Source organism: Prionailurus viverrinus, chromosome B2 (genome assembly GCF_022837055.1).
Source record: "Prionailurus viverrinus isolate Anna chromosome B2, UM_Priviv_1.0, whole genome shotgun sequence".
In the NCBI taxonomy this organism is placed as follows: Eukaryota; Metazoa; Chordata; class Mammalia; order Carnivora; family Felidae; genus Prionailurus; species Prionailurus viverrinus.
In genome coordinates, this window is record NC_062565.1 from 1,689,122 (window position 1) to 1,709,903 (window position 20,782).

At 47.2% G+C, this 20,782-nt stretch overlaps 1 protein-coding gene across 6 annotated transcripts; it reads left to right on the forward strand.

Annotated features, from left to right (window-relative positions):
* The first annotated feature begins 939 nt into the window (after positions 1–939).
* ZSCAN12 (zinc finger and SCAN domain containing 12) lies at positions 940–19,914 on the forward strand. 6 transcript variants are annotated; one of them, XR_007152123.1, is made up of 7 exons: positions 940–1,071; positions 1,522–1,977; positions 6,533–6,698; positions 8,672–9,806; positions 16,405–16,717; positions 18,054–18,148; positions 18,358–19,913. XR_007152123.1 is itself a non-coding variant. In XM_047858511.1 (5 exons), the coding sequence occupies exons 2-5, from the start codon at positions 1,567–1,569 to the stop codon at positions 16,568–16,570; spliced, it is 1,878 nt and encodes a 625-aa protein (XP_047714467.1). In that variant the 5' UTR covers positions 940–1,071; positions 1,522–1,566; the 3' UTR covers positions 16,571–18,038. The 6 variants fall into 6 exon arrangements, 2 of the variants coding, with proteins under 2 accessions (XP_047714467.1, XP_047714466.1); XR_007152120.1 differs by having other exon boundaries at positions 18,054–19,914; XR_007152122.1 differs by having other exon boundaries at positions 18,101–19,913.
* Positions 19,915–20,782: the final 868 nt, after the last annotated feature.

The following is a 20,782-nucleotide window of genomic DNA, read 5'->3' on the forward strand; positions in this document are numbered from 1 at the left end:
ATCTGACATTACAGTTTCACCATTTGAGTGAATTTTTCTCTTTTCATTTTAGAAGTAGTTAGAAGGCTTATCAAAATATCACAGGAGACGGCATTTTTTTTTTTTTTTTTAAATTTTTTTTTTCAACGTTTATTTATTTTTGGGACAGAGAGAGACAGAGCATGAACGGGGGAGGGGCAGAGAGAGAGGGAGACACAGAATTGGAAACAGGCTCCAGGCTCTGAGCCATCAGCCCAGAGCCCGACGCGGGGCTCGAACTCCCGGACCGCGAGATCGTGACCTGGCTGAAGTCGGACGCCTAACCGACTGCGCCACCCAGGCGCCCCTAGACGGCATTTTTTAAATGTTGGAATCACCTGGTTTATAAATTGTCCAAATGTTAGTAATAAACTAACGTCTATTCTGTGCCCCTACATCCCTGGGTTTCCCGCGTGTACGAGACAGGAACTCTGCTCCTCGGCTTCCCGTGTCTTGCCCCTCGACGCGCAGGTGCTTTCTCCTGGCACTTGCACCGGTGACGAGACTCGCAGCGCGCAGGTCGTGCCGGGGGCTGGCACCCACGCGGCGGAGCCTACAGAATCGGACGAAGTCACAGAAGGGAAGACGACAGGCCAAGACGTCCCACGAGCAGAGACGCCAAGTCCCCAACAAAACACTGGCAAGTTGACGCTAAAAATCTATAAAAAGAATTACACACATTACAAAGTGGCACCGATTCCAGGTGTGCCAGGCCTCGCTCACCGTGGGGCGGGGCAGCGGGGACGGCGGGCGGGACCGGCAGGGCCGAGACCTGCAACATCAGCCACCTGCCGCGACCCGTGGGGCCTCCGGCTGTAGCGGAAGTGCGCTCGCGCCCACCGGGCCAACTCTCGCGACCTCGTGGGGCAGCGCGGGATCCGCCCGGCGAGTGCCCGCCCCTTCCTGAGGCTGGAGCGGAAGTGCGCGCGCTCCCTCCCGGCTCGCTTCCGGCCTTTGTGGGGCGCTGTGGGCTGTTTGGGCTCCCGGCGGCTTGGACCGCGTGACCCGTGGTCTCCCCGGGAGGGACCCGGCTGCCGGCCTCGGGAGCTGCAGGTGAGCGCGCTGCTGCTCTCCCCTGCCCTTCCCCGCCGGCCCGAGAAGCCGCAGGGGCGGGGAGCAGCCTTCGGGAGCGGCGTCCGCCGCCCTTTCACCTGCTGCGGGGCTGCCGCGCCGGTTTCGTGGTTTCCGCCACACGCCTGCCCGTTAAAAGAGGCCGTCTCAGTGTTTTATTATTACTTGTTTGCTCTCAACGTTGGTTGTGTTCCATTTGGTCCTCCTTTATTCTAGGGCTAAATGGAAGTGTTGCCTTTGTGAAGTCCTTAAACCCTTAGCACCTTTTACTGAATCTTTCTCTTTAATGTGTTCTTAAGTCTTTCGTATTCAGTTTCCGTGAGTGTCGTGAATTACCCTGGGGGTGGCTTGCAAAGCGCAGAAGTAAATTGTTAGAATTTGAGTTTTCGCTTATGGTGTAGCTTGTGTTAAAAGCGACGGCTTCTCCCTCAGGTCCACCCTTGCTGGAAGCACCGCTAGAGCTTCTGCACGGCCGCGATGGCGTCGGCCTGGGCTGCGCCGGCCCACGAGGAACAGGGTGCGCTTCTGGAAGTAAAGGTGGAGGAGGAGGAGGGGTACAGGAATACCACCAGATGGGATCAGAACCTGCAGAAGAACAACACCCACAGCAGGGAGGTCTTCCGACAGTACTTCAGACACTTCTGTTACCAGGAGACGCCTGGACCCCGCGAGGCGCTGCGCCGGCTCCGCGAGCTGTGCCGCCAGTGGCTGAGCCCAGAAACACACACCAAGGAGCAGATCCTGGAGCTGCTGGTGCTGGAGCAGTTCCTGACCATCCTGCCCGAGGAGCTCCAGGCCTGGGTGCGGGGACAGCACCCGGAGAGCGGGGACGAGGTGGTGACCGTGCTGGAGGATCTGGAACGGGAGCTGGACGAGCCTGGAGAGCAGGTGAGAAAATGAGAGATGGTTTGTGACTGAGATAAGGTAAGTTACAGATTTGTAGGCCAGAGCGAAGGACAGCATTATTCCACCAAGTCATGGAAATTTGGTTAATGTAGACCTAACTTATTTATATCTTTTTTGTGGGAGGATCCTGTATTTCTGTAATGAGCTTATGGTTTCTAGTTGATGAAATGCTACTCAAAAACATTAGAAACAAGATTTATTTCATTATTATTTTTTTAATTTACATCCAAGTTAGCATATAGTGCAACAATGATTTCAGGAGTAGATTCCTTAGTGCCCCTTACCCATTTAGCCTCTCCCCCCCTCCCACAACCCCTCTCATAACCCTCAGTTTGTTCTCCATATTTATGAGTCTCTTCTGTTTTGTCCCCCTCCCTGTTGTTATATTATTTTTGCTTCCCTTCCCTTATGTTCATCTGTTTTGTATTTTAAATTCCTCATGTGAGTGAAGTCATATGATACTTGTTTTTCTGTGACTAATTTCGCTTAGCATAATACCCTCCAGTTCCATCCATGTAGTTGCAAATGTCAAGATTTCATTCTTTTTGATTGCCGAGTGATACTCCGTTGTGTTTACACACACACACACACACACACACACACACACACACATATATATACCATATCTTCTTTATCCATTCATCTGTTGATGGACATCTGGGCTCTTTCCATACTTTGGCTATTGTCGATAGTGCTGCTATAAACATGGGGATGCATGTGTCCCTTCGAAACAGCCCACCTGTATCCCTTGGTAAATACCTAGTAGTGCAATGCTGGGTCGTAGGGTAGTTCTACTTTTAATTTTTTGAGGAACCTCCATACCGTTTTCCAGAGTGGCTGCACCAGCTTGCATTCCCACCAGCAGCGCAAAAGGGTTCCTCTTTCTCCACATCCTCGCCAACACCTGTTGTTGCCTGACTAGCATTACTGTTACTGTTAGCCATTCTGACAGGTGTCAGGTGGTATCTCATTGTGGTTTTGGTTTGTAGTTCCCTGATGATGAGTGATGTTGAGCATTTTTTCACGTGTCAGCCATCTGGATGTCTTCTTTAGAAATAAGATTTCTAAGAGAAAATGTTAAGTGAGCGTAACGGGGTGCGCAGCAGTCTCTTGGAAGGGACATCGCTTCTGTTGCAGGATACAAGTAATTAAGAAATAAGGTCTTGCAGGTATATGCACTGCTCTGCATCCATTAAAGGATTAAAAGATGGAGAAATCAAGGTCACCATCTTGGAGGAATGTGAGGTCAGAGCAGAGAGGAAGGTTCAGAGAGCAGGGACGAGATTCCTGGAGTAGTAGAGCCCAGTTAGGTCCGACACATGGGTAGTGAGTAGAAGGGTTGAGAACAGAGTCCAGGACCTTGAGTATCACCTGTGGAGTGTAGAGTCTGTTCTGTAGGACACAAGCTTCTAACCTTTTCTCTTTAAGTGAGCTTCTCTAACGCCAGGATCTAACCAAATTATGTAGAATTCTGTTCTGTTTTGTTCCAACATTGATAAAAGACAGCGGTTCTCAACCAGTGGCAATTTTCTGCCCTAAAGGGCATTTGGTGATGTCTTGGCACATTTTTGGTTGTCATAGTGGGGGGAGGTGCTACTGGCATCGAGCGGCTAAAGGGTAAGGATGTTTTGGAATATCTTATAACGTATAGGATGGCGTCTTATGACAAGGATTTTTCTGACCCAACATGTCAATAGAATCAAGACTCAGAAGTCTTGGTATGAAGAGTATAAAACAGGGAAGTAATAAAACAAGAAGTGCAACCCAGCATTGGCAAGGGGGAGGAACATGTGGCAGAGTTTGAAGATCTGAGTTTGAAGTAGAGTCAAGACGGTGAGGCTATGAAGGATGAGGCATGTCTTAGGTAAGTATTAATTGGAAACGATGATAGATTAGATGGATAAAAAAGGGAAAACTCTCTACGGAGCAATCTATTCTAGGCTAAGTGCAGGGGATTTCAAGCTTGAGAGACTAGTGTAATTGAGGTGCTCCTAACAGAGTTCAAGGCTATCGGGGATGGTGGATTGGGGGAAAGTTCATTCGTTCAGAAGACGTTTATTGAATGTTTAATACGCACCAGGCACCATTCTAGGCACTGGAAACGCAGCAGTGCACAAAGCCCAGAAGTTGCCTCTGTCTTGTAAACAGATTCTAGTCTAATGAGAGTAGTAACCAGGTGGTGCCAGGTGGAGATAAATCCTATATGAAAACAGCAATGAAGCGGAAAAAAGGTAAACAGTGAATGAAGTGGAGACTGTGGGATTTTTGACAGACTGGTGAGGGAAGGCCTTCCAGATGGGGTGACATTTAGAGCAGAGATCAGGCTGTGCAGTCACCTAGGCTGAGGACATTCAGCCAGAGGAAATAGTGGGCAGGTGAGAATGTGCTTATCGTGGTAGAGATGCAGGAGATGAAATGAGGTAGTTAGAACGAGATCAAATCATGGGGGCACTTACAGGCCATTGTAAGGACTTTGGATCTTATTCTGAGATGGAAAGTCATTGGAGGGTTTTGAACAGAAGAGAGGTTTAATCTGACCTAAATGTTATTTATTTATTTTTATTTTTTAATGTTTGTTTATTTTTGAGAGAAAGAGCATGAGGAGGACGAGGGCAGAGGGAGAGGGAGACACAGAATCCGAAGCAGGCTTCAGGCTCCCAGCTGTCGGCACAGAGCCCAACGCGGGGCTCGAACCCACGAACCGTGAGATTATGACCCTGAGCCGAAGTCGGACACTTAACCGACTGAGCCACCCAGGCGCCCTATGACCTAAATTTTAAAAATAATCACTCCAGCCGCTCTGTTGGAAGAGTCCTAGATTAGGGTTGGTGTAGGGAGTGCAGGAGGCCCAGGGTCAAAGGTCGAAGCAGGAAAGCCCGGTCAGCACTAATCCAGGCAGGAGGTACCAGTGGCTTGAACTGTGACAGTAGCAGTGGAAGCAGCAAGATGCAGTTGGATCTTGAGGGGATTTGTTTGAACATCGCATCGTGTCACATGGGTTTGTCATTCAAGGAGATGATAAAGGCAGGGAAAGAAGAAGGTTTGGAGCAGGGGCGGGAATCTAGAGTTACTAGGTTTTGGACGTGTTGAATTGTAGATTCCTCTTAGAACCCAATTGGAAAAGTTGGGCAAGCAACTCCACTCAGCAGAGGGATGTGTGCTGGAAATAACAAAATTGGAGCTTGTCATAATATGGGTGATATTTAAAGCTGTGGGACAAAAGGATCGACAGGACGGTGGAAACTGAGAGGGAGTGGCCAGGGAGATGGGAAGAGAACCGGGAGAAAGAATGGCACTCCCAAGTGCGGGCAGAAGTAATTTGGTTTTAAACATGTTGTCTGTACTGCCCTTTCCCTCAAAGCATGCTGGGGGTGGCTGATGGAATTTCATCCTGATTTCTGAGGCCTCACCAGAGATCCAGGGACGGAAGGAAGGCACAGCTCACTGTACCGGCCATTTTCTCCTTCCAAATTTGAGGTCTGAAAACCTTTTTCTGTCTGCCTCTGAGAGCATCCTACTGACTTTGGCTCTTATTCTGGGGTCAGAAGTTACAGAACGAAGCTGTGTTGGAAGTAGAGGCAGCGTGTGGTGATTTCTTACTCCCAGAATGTAGCTGTTGCAGGATTGGGGGGTAACTTGAGGGTCTGTTGTATGCCGGTGCCCCCGCAATGTGCCTCATGCACAGTCTGAGTCATGCACGGTCTGAGAAACCACCCAGGGACATGGAGCTCCTGAACCAAGAAGCAACTAAGTGTGGCCCCCGAATCGCTGCCTTTCATACCACGCTGGGGAAATACGATTTATTTTTAAATACAAGAGGGAGTGATTCCGTGGAGGAGTGGAAGCCAGAGTGAGTGAGTTTAGGGAGCAGAGGTCAGAGGTGCAGGAAGGGATGGGGTTGAAGGCAAGAGTTGAGGTTACAAGGTACGGGCCTTGATGAAGCAAAGGCCTCTTCCTCTAAGTGGAAGGGAGTAAGTGTGTGTGGGGTGATGAAGAAAAGAGTGGGTGATCTCTGATGTGACCATGACCTTGGACAAGGAGAGAACAAGGTCATCTCCTGGCAGGAAGTGGGGGAGGAGCCTCAGAAGAGCAGAGACTGTAGGGAACAGCTTCCTCCTCCCATCCCCTGTCTTTCCTCCCTCTTTCTCCTTTGTTCCCTCTGCCTTTTTGCCTCGTTTCTCCATCATTTCTCTTCACTTACCCCATCCTTTTTTTCTTTTTCTCTTCTGTTAATTTCCCCCAAGTTTTTTTCTTGTGCTCGTTGCTTCCCTTTACCTTCTCTTCCTTCTCTCCTTCCTATTTTCTTCCTCTCACATCTCCACTTTGAGCATAAGACAAAGACGTGACGGTGGCACAGCCAGCATTTTTTAGCGGTTCAGAACAGAAGGGCGGGGTTCCTGGAGGAGGTGGCTTGTATACAGGCCTTGAAGAATGAGGCGCGTTACAGCAGGCTGATGTCTGGAAAGAAGTGCAGGTGCCGGAGAGCCGGGTGTCACTGCCTCGGATCGGATCCTATACCGTTGTTTCCTGTTGGCAGGATGAGTGTGTCCACTGTGTCCCTGTCCACACTGAGCAACAGGACACGCTCTTGCAGGAGACGGCCCTTGTGGGAACAGGACGGGAGCCCGGCATGTCCCTCCCATCCGGGGTTGCCCGGCTGAACTATGAATCTCCAGGACCTGGAGCCCAGCCGGAGGAACAAGGTAAGGAAGACGGAGCAGCTTGGGAGGAAGGGAAGACAGGCAGGCACAGGACCTGGGGCCTCTTTAGTTCCGTGTACCGTTTCTCCTCGTCACAGTCAGGACGACCTCTCGTGCACGGACTCTCAGCTGGTTCGGTTTGTCACGCTTCAACTCTCGTTTTCTCTTCATGTTAATATTTTGTTCTCCACTCCTGCAGTATTTTATGAGATCACTTAATTGAGTCCTTCTGATAGTTACTTTCCTTCATTCTGACTTCCCTGCTATTTCTGGCCTTTATCCTGTCAGATGGTGCTACTGTCCTCCTGCCTTCAGTAACCAGGTTTTGGCCCAGGATGTCTGCAGTTTTCAGATGGTTCAGGAGCAAGCATATATATGTGTACTCTTAGGAAAAGGAGGAACAACAGAGCAAATGTGGCGGAATGTTAAGTTGGTGAATGTGCGAAAGACCCCATATTCCTTATCTCTGTGTTCTCTACATTTAATTTTTAAAAATAGGTAAAAATTCATATAGTTCAAAGATAAAAACTTAAAGTTACCCAGTGACAAGTTTTCCTTCCACTCATTCCCTCGGCCATCTGGTCTTCTCCCTGCCCTGAGATGAGTTGTCACTGTTCTGTTTCTTGTATGTGCTTCCCTAGAGATCTTTTTATATGTATACGTTTTTCCACATTCAAGTAAATACATTTTCTTCTCTTTATTACTAAGATGGTAAAGGTTTGCGTTTTTAAAATATTTATTTATTTATTTATTTATTTATTTATTTATTTATTTTAATGTTTATTTTTTGAGACAATGCGAGAGACAGAGTGCAAGCAGCGGAGGGGCAGACAGAGGGAGACACAGAATCTGAAGCGGGCTCCAGGCTCTGAGCTGTCAGCACAGAGCCTGACATGGGGCTCAAACTCAACGGACAGTGAGATTGTGACCTGAGCCGAAGTCGGATGCTTAAGCGACTAAGCCACCCAGGCGCCCCTTAAAAAAAAATTTTAAATAGAGCATGCATGCACGCACATGAGTGGGGGAAGGGCAGCAGGGGAGAGAGTCCCAAGCAGGCTCTCCACTCAGAGCAAAGCCCGACTCTGGACTCTATCTTACAACCGTGAGATCATGACCTGAGCCGAAATCAAGAGTCAGACGGACGCCACCCAGGCGCCCCATATTTTTTATTTCCTAACAGCACCTTAATATTAAAATGTATGGATGGGGGTGCCTGGGTGGCTTAGTCAGTTGAACATCCGACTTCGGCTCAGGTCATGATCTTACGGTTTGTGGGTTCGAGCTCTGCGTCAGGCTCTGTGCTGACAGCTTGCTCAGAGCCTGCAGCCTGCTTCAGATTCTGTGTCTCCTCTCTTTCTCTCTGCCCCTCCCTGGCTCATGCTCTGTCTCTCTCTGTCTCTCAAAAATAAATGTTAAAAAAAATTTTAATGTATGGATGAACCACACAATTAACTTGTCCATTCCCCAGTTGTCCCCAGTGATTTGCTCTAACAGGTAGTGCTGTGGTGAGCGTGTGTGAGTACTTCAGTATAAATTCCCATGTGTGGAATTACTAGCCCCAAGATTAAATACAGTTGTCATTTTGATGGATATTGGCAAGTTGGTCTGTATGAAGCCCGGGTCAGTTTGCACTCCCACTGGCGATGTGTGATACCCATTTCATGAACAGTGTTCTACTGATGGGCGGAGGTGATGGGTGCAAATTGTACCTCAATACTCAAGTTTGCTTTTCCTTATTTTGAGGTGGGCATCTTTAAGAGCTGTTGTATTTCCTTTCCTGGAAACAACTTTTCCTTTGCCCAGTTTTTATTGGATTATTGGTCTTTTCCATAACAATTTTTGGAGTGTTTTATGTATTAGGTCTGTTCTATGTTTTAATTGTACAGTCCTGCAGAAACTCTGGGTTCTTAATATGTTTTTCACCTGAATAATGAGTGTCTGATGAGGTGCAAACTAGTAACTGTGATCCATTGCAGTTTCAGGTGTTGAGACTGGAAATAAGTCCAGGGATTTAACTCTAAAGCAAGAAGTGTCTGGAGAAGCGGCACCACAGGGGAATATGTGTAGCGGATTTGAAAGGGACATGTCCCAGTCGGCTAGGTGCAGAGAAGCGGACGGATCCGAAGCAGAAACAGAAGAGTCTTCTGGACGCTCCAGGGAAGGTGAACAGTCTGCGGGTGAGGAGAACAGACTCCGTCTGACTGAACAGCAGAGGGTCTGTCCAGGAGAAAAACCTCATGAGTGCGAGGAGTGTGGAAAAGCCTTCAGTCAGCACTCGAACCTCTTAGAACATCAGAGGGTCCACACTGGAGACAGGCCCTACAAATGTGAGGAATGTGGGAAAACTTTCCGTGGGAGAACCGTGCTGATTCGGCACAAAATAATACACACCGGAGAGAAACCGTATAAATGTAATGAGTGTGGCAAAGCCTTTGGCCGCTGGTCAGCTCTTAACCAACATCAGAGGCTCCACACAGGAGAGAAACACTACCACTGTAACGAATGCGGCAAAGCCTTTAGCCAGAAAGCGGGCCTCTTTCACCATCTCAAGATCCACACGAGAGACAAACCATACCATTGTGCTCAGTGCAATAAAAGTTTTAGTCGGCGTTCAATACTCACTCAACACCAAGGAGTTCACACTGGGGCAAAGCCCTATGAGTGCAGCGAGTGCGGGAAAGCCTTCGTTTATAACTCCTCCCTGGTTTCCCACCAGGAGATCCACCACAAAGAAAAGGGCCATCAGTGTAAGGAGTGTGGGAAATCCTTCAGTCAGAGTGGCCTTGTTCAGCATCAGAGAATCCACGCTGGGGAGAAACCTTACAAGTGTGACGTATGTGCAAAAGCATTTATTCAGAGGACAAGCCTTGTAGAACATCAGCGAGTTCACACTGGAGAGAGACCTTACAAGTGTGATAAGTGTGAGAAGGCCTTCACTCAGAGATCAGTTCTCACGGAACACCAGAGAACCCACACCGGAGAGAGGCCGTACAAGTGTGACGACTGTGGGAACGCCTTCCGAGGCATCACCAGCCTCATTCAGCATCACAGGATCCACACTGGGGAGAAACCCTACCGATGTGACCAGTGCGGCAAAGCCTTCAGACAGAGGTCAGATCTTAGCAAACACCAGAGAATCCATAGTAGAGGTGCTCCCTCTAATGAGTGTGGGGAGTCGTTCAGGCAGCCCTCAGCTCGTAGGCAGCAGCGGACTGTCCACGAAGGGGAGGAGTCTGTTTCTGGGATGACCACGGGGACGCTGTGTCCCAGAGTACAGGCTGGAGAGGAATACTAGCTTGGGAGTGATTCCAACGGCAGTCACCGTTGCTACAAGGACACCTCAGACGTCTCGTAAAGGGTTCGCCGTGTGCCGTGCGTGACATCGGCTGGTGTGTAGGACAGAGAGCATAACACGAAAGTCCTCTTCTCGCCAGTTTACGGTGGAGCCTGGGGTCCGTCAGGTCACGTGTGAGCTTAGATCGGACTGCAGGACGGCAGAAGTGATCTGAGCCGCATGTCCGTGAGGTGGCGGGTGGCGGCCAGTGCTGTCCGTTCTGAAGGACGGATCACCAATGCCTGAGCGGGTCAGCCAAGATTGTATTGAAGATCGGGGTTCCGTGGGCAGATTTGGAAGGCGGGGTGGAAACCAGGGTAAAGCCCATGTAGGGGGAGGCGAGGACGCTCGGGGCTTGTGGCGCCAGTGGCAGCCTGAGGTGGGGCATCTGTTCAGGTGGGCGGTGGCGGAGATACCCTGGGAACGGCTTGGGCCGGGCTGGGAGGGCGCGGACGGTGCCTCTTACAAAAGGCACAAAGCACTTTTAATTCCTAAGATCTGCCTGTAAATTAAAATCCTTCTCTGTTTTAAAAGTGAGGGTACGCCTGCTTCTGGAGAGGGTGACCTAGCTACAGTGTCACAGGGAGGGGCCGGCAGTAGGTCTCTGACTTGTCCTGTCCCTTGCTCTTGTGGTTCTCCCCTTCAGTGCACGTCAGAGTCCCCTGTGGAGTTTGGTTAAGATGCCTGCAGCCCCCTCACATCCTGCTTCGTGAAGTCTGGGGCGGGGGCCGAGAATCCAATGGGGATTGTCCAAGTTCCACAGTCACCTGATTCTAAAATTCGAGGAACACTGCATTGAATCGCAGCTGCCTTCATGGTCGCCTGTGAGGTGGGGAAGCGTCAACACGGGCCACTAAACACAGGCCACTGCAGATTCTTAGCTTGGGGAAAGCTCTGAAGGACAGGAGTGAACAGGGAAATTAGACAACCATCCAGCATCAGGGGCTTCCGGATGGCCTTTCCACCTCTTCCAACTTAAGTCTTAGGAAATCGGAGACTGACCTACATTGTGAGGCACCCAGGGGTCACCAGAGCACAAGGCTGTGTGTTAGTTAGGGGACAGTACTGGTGTTGTGGTTTGCTCCTAACCTCTGTTTTTTCCCAGCTTCTGTTCTGAATTCCCTAATAGTTGCCTTCAAAACTGGTTTACAATTTTTTGGTTTGTATACCTTCTTGAGCACATAAAAGAGCCAAAGATTAGTGACTCTGTCCCTTGAGGCTTGTGCAAAAACATCAACCAAAAGCTAGTTGACCGGACTCCTGTATCACTGAGTAAGCAGTTCTGTTGTAGACGAGGGCCTGTGACTCAGTCGTGGACAACAGGCACGCACACGTGGCTCCTGCTCAGTTTATCTTTTCTTTTTTTTCTTTTAATGTTTATTTATTTGGAGAGGGAGTGAGAGAGAGGACTCTGCACTGACAGTGCAGAGCCCGAGGAGGGGCTTGAATCCACAGCCCTGGGATCATGACCTGAGCTGAAATCCAGAGTCAGACGCTTAACTGACTGAGTCACCCAGGCGCCCGGTTTATCTTTTTATTTACAGAGATTATTTTTAATCTTCATTGACATGTCCTCTGATTTCCTTCCCTTTGTACCTCACCGCAACAGGCCCTACAACTTCTGGGACTGCCCCCACCCCCCCTCCCCCAGATCATCCCACACAACTCCGGGATCCTCTTCTCCCCACACCTCTAGCTCCTTAGTGAGCCTGAAGTGGTGAGACACACAAGGGACAGGGGAGAAACGAGGGTAGTTGGCGTCTTTACTCCTAACTGCCATTCTGTCCAGCTGCCATGTCTATCCTGTTTCCTCCCCACTACTGTATGTACTCTGCCCCCCTTTCCCAACGGCCCCCATCTCTTGCCCCTGTGTCCATCACCCTATCCCGAACATAGTATCATCACTGGTTGGAACCAGAAGTCCCTGGAGAAATTGATATGTTCTAGCTTCTAAGCTTTAAGTGTGAGCACATTTTCATAATAGAATAATAATAATAATAATAATAATAATAATGTATTAGTACTATAATTTAGGTACATTGTGTGTCAGATTTGCTTTTGGGATTGCAATTTCTGTGACTAAGGGAAAACATCCTGAGTTGACAATAGAGGAAAGCAAATGAACATTTGAAAAACAGCTCACTCTCAAGTTGAGGACCCTTGAGGTGTTATATCCTAAGACCAACACTGGAGCTGCACACAGAAGGCGTCGAGGCAGCTGGGGTTGGGTACCTCCTTTTTTACCTCCAGAAAACTGAGTTTTTTTTCCCTGAGTGAGGCTGGGGGCTCTCAGCCGGGTGTGTTCCTGTTCTCTTCCCAGCTTCCCCTGCCATGCGTCTCTCACTCTTGCAAGCTCTTTGATGGAGGGGATGTTGCTTAGAGATAAGAACCCAAATGAGAATGTCCTTCAGATGCTGTCCATGCTTGTCACCTTGCCTGATTTCAGACATGTTATCCGGACTGAAGTTACTCTTCATAGTAACCTCAAACCTCTAATCTTACTGCTCACTGGAACACGACTCTTAATTTAAACTTGCTTTTGGCTCTCAGTGCTGTTATCTGGGTTCCGCCCTTCATCTGCTGTTAAACATATCCGCTCAGGGCAGACATGTTCCTCCATTTGCCTCTAACACCTTTATTTGCTTAATATGAATGAACCCTAGACAAAGATCCAGAATAGTGGGATATGCCTATCATATAGGATACAGTTCATAACTTGGTTAAAAATAAAGGGGGAGGTTTTGTTCTGGTTGTTTCTTATGCTTAAATGTAGTTGCACTACCAAGAAAAGGTGAGTGACCTGGCGTTTCCAGGTAGACGTCAAAGGGGCTCAAACTATCCAGGATAAGAAAATAGAGTAGAATAATTGGAGCTAAATGGGCAACACAGGAGTAGAAGACCCTGAGGGGCAAGTGGAGGATGTGACCGAGGTTAGACATGGAATTGGGGAGTGCGGTGCACAGAGAATGCCTCACAGTGAAGTCCACGGTACGTCGTTCTGAATAGAAGGTAGATGGAGAACAGTGACAGGCTCTAGGCTCGTTTGAATAGCTTATCTTCGCAGATTTTGAAACCATCAACAACAGGTGGCAGGATGGAAAGGAAAAAGGACACTGAAGCAAGTCCAAGGTAGAAATGTCAGTCCAGAGTAGTGACATAACAGCCAGCTTGAGCAATTGGTGCAACACTCAAATGATGAATCGCAAAGCGGTGGCTTGGGAATAACATTAAGGATAAGAGTGAGATTGACTGGCTTCTCTTTTCTGGTTGATTCAAGGTAAACAAGATACTCAGTGTTTAAGACAAAAAGCTCCTGTAGGGTTTGGGGGAGAATCAAATTGCTAAAGCAGTGAAAAGTGAAGGAGGCTCAGGATGAAAAGTAACGTGACAAACAGAAGCTCCAGGGGGTGTAATAGGGGTTGCAAAGGGAAGAAAGATGGGCCTCCTCCAAAAGAAACCTCAGTTGTAGGAACAGGCTCCTGGAATTTTAGGTATGAGATAAAGCTAATGCAGAAAAAGTGGGACTGAGCAGGGCTTCAAATTGAGAAATGTCTGCTGTGTGTTGAGGGCAGAGGTGGAGAGCACAAAGGTACCAGAATGTGGAGCAGCTCCACTCCCATACCCTGAATGGAAGTAGCCTCTTGTTACATCCCATAGATGATCTGTTCCAGAACTCTTACAGTCAGAGTCCTTATTGGCCATCTTTTGGAGTCAAGAAAAGGATTTGTTAGTAGCATGTAGCATTAACAGCTTATTAAGGGCCAGGCATTACTAAAGTGCTTGCCACGGTTTTATTTTTAGCTGTGAATTGGAGGAGTTGGAGCTGCCTCAGGTCACAAAGTTGGAATGTGGTGGGGTCAAGATTTGAAGGCCAGCAGCCCAGTTCCAGAGCCCATGCTTCCTTGTCTAGTTCAGTTGAAGGAACCCTGTGTTGCAGTCATAAGTAATTATCTGGAAAATCTATCACTATTCTGGAAGATACCTCAGAAACCCCGGAGTCCTGGGTCCAAACACCCAAGGCTAATAATACCACCACCACCCTCTCTGCATACCAACTCTTGGATGAGGTTTGGTCAGCATAAGATTTGGTCAGCATAACATGAGCCCTAATTCTTGTTGCCTCACAAGGAGGGTGCCCACAGGAGACATTTCCGCTAAAAAATGGGCTCTTTAGAGAAAGGGATCCCCCTCCTGGCTTAGAGCTAAAATTCACTCTGACAGAATAGGAGATTTTTGGCAGTCTCCATTGATGCACATCAGAAAGCTATCTCGTTTTGGATCTACCCAGTAGCCCAAATGGATCTCTTCTATGTAGCTAATACCACTTCTAGGATGAAAGAAACCATCATTATTATATAAAGTAGTTCTTTCAGGTGCCTGTCCTGTCCCCACAGCCCAGAATTTGAGCAACAAGTCCTTGTTCAACTTGGTGATAATCATGTGATGACCTTTATTTTCAACGTCCATCCTTTCGCACTGAAAAGTTCTGTCACATCTGCTCTAGCAGTTCCTTTTATTGGCATTTCTGTAGATCCTGCCATTCCAAATACTGGGTATAATTGGTAAGGAGTCCTTGCACATTTTTTACACACGTATTTCTGTAAATATAGGGAGAGTATATACGTATGAATATATTTTATAAAAATGTGTGTTGTGTATGTTTTATACATACAATAAGATTTTGACAAGGCCAACCGTGATGAGTATTCTCAGCTTCTCAGTTGATCAGCTCCTTCGGTCACGTAAGATCGCCGTTGAAAGCCAGGAGTTTTCCCTTGATTTCATGGAAACCATTGATTCTCACCCATGGGTCTGAACGCCCATCAGCCCATCAGTCAAGGCTCGTCTTCCACCCGTCTCAGTTGAAGGTGGTCTTTGGGTAGGTCTTTAGCCTAAAAGGCCTGGTCCTGGATGTCCCAAGGGCTTTCTAAGTGAAGGTTACTAGTAACCAGTAACCTAACTGTACTAGTTAGGTAACTGTACTAGAAGGTAACTAGTACCTAGTAACAACCAAGGGTTAGGTGTTTATTGGTTCCTCTCTAAGCCTGATACGCACATTTTACTTTTTGAGCTAGTGCTTCGGTGTGCCTACTTCACTGAGATACTTAGGAGCAGGTATCATCATTTCATACCCGCTAAAAGTGGCAGCTTACAGTTTACTGTAAATTCCAGCTGAGTGAGTTTGGGCAAGCGGTTTACTAGCCTTGGGTCTCACTTTCCCCTTGGGGAACATGGCAATAGTACCACCATCTCCTGGGGCAGTTAGGTGGGCTGAGTGGCTTACACGCGAAGCACTTGGACGGCGCTTAGCGCCTCTGAGGTGCTGTACGGCCGTTTGCGGCGTTCGGTCACCGGGAGCGCCCGCCGCAGAGGTCACCTGTCCCCGCGCGCAGTTCCCCCAGGACTGGTGCCAGGTGCGGCACCCAGTCACGCAGTCACTGTCCTCCGTGGGGACAGGCCTCCCCGAGCGGGAGGGGGAGGCCTCCCCGTGGTTACCGGAGATGACGCAGCCCAGGTTCGCGCCCTTTGTCTTCGGGGGTGGGGGAAGGCGGCTCTGGCTCGGTCGTGCGACGGGAGGTGGGCCCCGCCGGAATGCTCTGCGGGGCGGGGACTCTGCCAGGCAACCACCGAGAGGAGAAAGCCTCCAGATTCCTAGAGGAGACCGGCGGCGCCGCGGCTGGGGCCCCGCAGCTGACCGGGAAGCGCGCGCTCCGCCGGCCTCGGCGCGCACCTGTATAGGGAGAGGGGGCGGTGCACCTGCGCGCGCCGGGCTGGCTCCGCCTCTGACCCGGCATCTGGGACTGCGGGGGCGGGGGGCGGTCAGACTTCAGGGTTCCAGGGGAAGTCAAGGATGGCCTCCGAGTTTTGAATTGTATTAGGATACCTTGGCTGTGGGACAGTGGGAGTGGCTGGGGAGGTGATCAGACTCACGACTAGAAGCCACTTCCCGGTTATGTGATTTAGCAAACGATTTGATCCCTCTGTGCCACAGTATCATTCAGCTGTCAGTGGAATTATAATAGTGTCTACTTAAATAAGCAAATTTGTAGTCACTTTTAAATAAATATTAGCTGTTATTATTTTCTCATTTCTCATGTTATCCTCTTATCATTTACTTGGTATTCTCTGGGAAGAACCGAAGGGAAGAGCGTCATGGTCTTTCTAGCTTTATTAACTAATATTTAGGAAGTAAAAGATTTTAGCATAGGGTGCTAGCTAATAAGTTGCAAAGCCACTCCCACTCTTCTAATGTATTTAGCTTCCTAACAAAGTTCCTTTTTCTTTCAGTGCGTTGTCTGAGTAGTGAGTTCTTGAGTAAAAAAAGAGCTTAACAAAGTTTAGAGGTTTTGTTAACAATGTTATTTTGTGTCCCAGGAAGAAGACCGACTACAAGGAAATACTTCTGAAAAACCAGCGTGAACCTCAAGCTGGAGTGAATCTTCTCCTGAGTGCTCTCATTCCAGAATGGCGTTCCTCCTGTGGGAAGGTCCCTAACGTGACTGATGGCCGAGGGAGAGGGCTGTGCCTGGGACCACGCTGACAAAGAAGTCACGGATATTCCTTCAGACTTTTAAGTTGCTACTACCCAAGATAGCTGCCTGCCCCCCACCCCGGGGCTGCCAGAAGACTCAGAGAACTTTACTTGCAGGTGCTGAGATCAGAGACAGACCAAGGAGCAGGTGCTGAAGTAGGTCCTGACACCTACCTAGGGAGCTGCACAGTTAGGCAGGGATAATACCCAGAATGTGGAGAAGAGGCATCACTTGTGCTGGAGAAGTTGGAGACAGCTTGGAGGGAAAGCCATCGGGTGGAAAGGGTCGGGATAATCGCTTATGTTATGGCTTGACTAGTGAAAGCCTTCTGGAATGGCGCAGAAAGCAGTAAAGCTGAACTGTAGGATCCACCATATGTCTCTGAAGCGAAAACCCAGTGCCTCCCTCGGGGCTTTAATTCCCCCTGGTATTTGTGCACACCGGGAAACTTCCGATGTTGGGTTGTTGGTTGAGTGTTTTTACTGAGTGTTGAACTTCAAATTCAGTTTTCCAAGACCAGCTTCATCCTATTGGCTCTAGGGTCCAGGCTAAAGGATAGAACAAGATATGGCAGAGAAAGTACTTCGGAATCCGAGGCTTCACATGCAGCCTGTTGAAACCCAATTTTAGTTTGACTTTCATCATTATTGCCTTTTGAAACAGAAAGCCAGTGAGAAAGGGTGTCTGCAGAGAGAAGAGATCCTTGAAAAGAAGCTTCTTGGGTCTCTCATTAGTTCATGTCCTTTCCCTTGAAAACTTGCCCCTGTCTCCTTGTTGTCTGCCCAGTTCTTTAGGTGGAAACTCAGCTATATTTGTGAGCAGTTTTGTTGTTTGGTTTGACCTATTCAGCTACTTTACTTCAAAGTGCTGCTTTCTTATGTTTTAGTCCTGAACATTACTGGAAAAATTATTTTTCCCGACTTTAGTTTTTCCATATCAAAATAGTATGTAATTTTGAAACATTTTCCCATATCAAAACAGTGTGCATTTTATAACTGAAACCTAGCTATTGCTTCAAGTTAACTTTTGTCATATCCCACTATTCATTGATTCACTCAACCAATATTTGTAGAGCATTTATTTGTCTGTAGTAGTGGCCTAGGTACATTTCAGTTGGTATAAATGATCCTTTTAAGTAGTCCTAACAAATTAAAATTTCTCTTGATTTCATTATGTTCTATTTTTTATCTCTGGATTCAAACTGATCTCTTCTTAAGTTTTTTGGTTATACCTTCCTGGTTCTTTGTCACATTTTGTGGGAAAATCCTCCTTGCTCTTCCAAACTTTCTGCCCAGCTGTCTCTTCTCACTCAAAGTGGAACCTCACGTGCATTTTTGGGCACTTTGCCAACCTGAGATGACAGTTTAGACACATAAAGGCGTGTACTTTAAGTCAAACTGGGTTTTACCTTTGTCACTGTTCTTCATTTTTAGTCTCATTATCTCAGCAGAAGAGACAACTGACATTTGAATTATCTGTGCGTTTTTTTAGATGGTTATCCTAAGAATAAAAATAAGGACTTGTTTCCAATTCTGCAGATGTGAAATGCTGTGGTGGGATCTCTCTAGAACTGCAACATCTATGCGGTAAGTGTAGCTTTAGTAACTGGTGAGTCCTTACTCCGCATCAGGGAACACAGGTGCCGCAGAGAACCTCCTTGAGGGCAACAGGTTTGGAAAGGCTTTTCTTTGTAGCGGGTCCCTCCTTTCCTGCCAGGGGATCCTCCCCAAGGAAAAGTGCTCCGTGTTAGGAGTGGGGGCATGCTTTCGTGTATTGTGGCCTTATTTTACATCAGAGAATCCACACAAACGAGAGACTGCATAGATGTGGTGACTGTGAGGAGGCCTTCATTCAGCACAGAACCTCAACGAACTGTACGTGAAGGAAATGGGAACACCTTGGCCCAGAAGTCAGGACCGACTGCACCAGAGAGTCTACGCAGGAGGGAGATCTTGTCAGCGGGATGAATGTGGGCATGCTTTGCGTGGAATCACCAGCTTTATCATTCAGCAGTGGAGAATTCGCACTAAAGAGAAACCCAGACAGTGTGAGGAGTATGGAAGTCTTCAGGGTGGTTCCACCTTGGTAAACATCAGTGAATCCGTATGAGAGAGGTTCTTATAAATGGCAGGATCACAGGAAGTTGTATGGGCAGAGACCAAATCTCAACAACAGAATCTCCACAGTATTGAAAAATTAATTTAATGTAGGTGCACAGGTTCCATTCCCCCATGGAATGGGTATTCTTAATTGCCCAATTTGGCCAATAAAAACATTCGGTGGATGCCTCAGGTCAAGAAAAGGAAAGGTCAGCAGTTCTTTCTTGCTATCTAGAGGAGTCTGTAGATGTGAGCAACCAGGAATTTGAAATGAGCTGCTCACCTGCATGTCAGGACTTGGGACACTGTCTCCTGCGTGACAGTGCACACTGGGGACATGTTTCTCCCAGGTCTGCTCTTCTCAGAGCTTCATTGAACAAGAGCAGTCTACTGTCTACTGTGGTCATTTTATTTTACTTGTTTATGGGCTGAATAGGTTTGTGTCTGTACCCCAGGACACACAAATCACATTTATAAAGTTTCAGTACATGTAATGAAGAACCACGTCATTAATTTGTTGGATGCTCCCCTAAATTTGGGACTGCTTCTGTGTTCTCCAGCATAAGGCCGTGCAAGTATCCTTCAGAGTATATATTTTCCAGCTTTGGTTTAATTGTTGTTGTTGTTTTTAAGATAGTGAAATTGAGAAATAATGATGAAGATATTTCCCCTTATAGATAATACATTATATAATGTGAAGGCTAATACTTTATGTAACTTGCTTATTATCCTTTTCAGTTCGGAAACAAACTAAAAGGGGAAAAGATGTTGAGAAGCTTTTCAGCAAGTTGTTAATATAGCCCAATCTCTATGAGAGAGAATGAGGCTTATGTATTTTATACTAGGTTACTAAACACAGGAATACTTAGGAATATAGGAATTTAGGAATTCCTAAATATAGGAATAAATATAGATTTTAAAACTTTGCAATGATTATTTCAGAATTCTGAGTGTATTTGCTGTACATCCCTATTTTTTTTTTTTGCATAGGTATTACAGTCCATTTAGTAGATGGACTGCATTCTATAAAAGGTCTTTTTAGCATCTATAGAAATCACATTTTTTTAAAATTATTTTTTAACTTCATTATTATATTATGTGCAAGGATTTTCTAATATTGAACCAACATTGCATTCCTGCAATAAGTCCTGCTTATTCTTGGTGTATTCTTTTCTTAATGTGTTAATGAGTTTGACTGCTAATATTTTATTTACTCCATTTTCTTCAATGTTTATATGAAATTGGTCTGTAATTTTTTTGTACTATATTTTTCAGGTTTAGGTTTCAACATTTTATAAATTTTTAAAAACTGTTTTATTTATTTTTGAGAGAGAGAGAGACGGAGTGCAAACAGGGGAGGGGCAGAGAGAAAGGGGAAGAATTCAAAGCAGGCTCTAGACTCCCAACTGTCAGCACAGAGCCGGATGCAGGGCTTGAACCCACAAGCCATGAGATCATGACCTGAGCTGAAGCCAGATGCTTAACCAAGTGAGCCACCCAGGCACCCCTAGGTTTCAACATTTTAACTGCATTTTAAAAGTAATTACATTTTTGTTCATTGTTAATACTCTAGAACAATTTATAGAGCATTGGAATTAGCTAGTCTCTGGAGTTTGAATTCTGATGTAAAACCATCTGGGCTGAGTGCTTTTCTGTGGGATAGTTCCTTGGTAACCTTCTCTGTTTCTTCTATTAAAAAATAATCTGTTTGGAGGGCACCTGGGCGGCTCAGTCAGCTGGGCATCTGACTTCAGCTCAGGTCATGATCTTGTGGTTCGTGGGTTTGAGCCCCACATCAGGCTCTGTGGCACAGAGCCTGGAGCCTGCTTTAGATCCTGTGTCTCCCTCTCTCTCTCTCTGCCCTCCCCCACTCATTCTCTGTGTCTCTCTCTCAAAAATGAATAAATGTTAAAAATAAATAAATAAAAAGCCCTTTTGGGCTTTCTATTTATAATGGGGGTCAATTTTGGTGATCTAATATTTGCCTAGAAAATTAACCATTTCATCTATATTTTAAAATTTATTGGGGCGCCTGGGTGGCGCAGTCGGTTAAGCGTCTGACTTCAGCCAGGTCACGATCTCGCCGTACGTGAGTTCGAGCCCCGCGTCAGGCTCTGGGCT

What these genes read in the sequence shown, in the direction of transcription:
- ZSCAN12 (XM_047858510.1), top strand. Translation starts at nt 1,567, where the DNA reads ATGGCGTCGGCCTGGGCTGCGCCGGCCCACGAGGAACAGGGTGCGCTT. An exon ending in TGGACGAGCCTGGAGAGCAG is followed by an intron (nt 1,978 to 6,532) that starts GTGAGAAAATGA and finishes TCCTGTTGGCAG; the next exon opens with GATGAGTGTGTCCACTGTGT. An exon ending in AGCCCAGCCGGAGGAACAAG is followed by an intron (nt 6,699 to 8,671) that starts GTAAGGAAGACG and finishes GATCCATTGCAG; the next exon opens with TTTCAGGTGTTGAGACTGGA.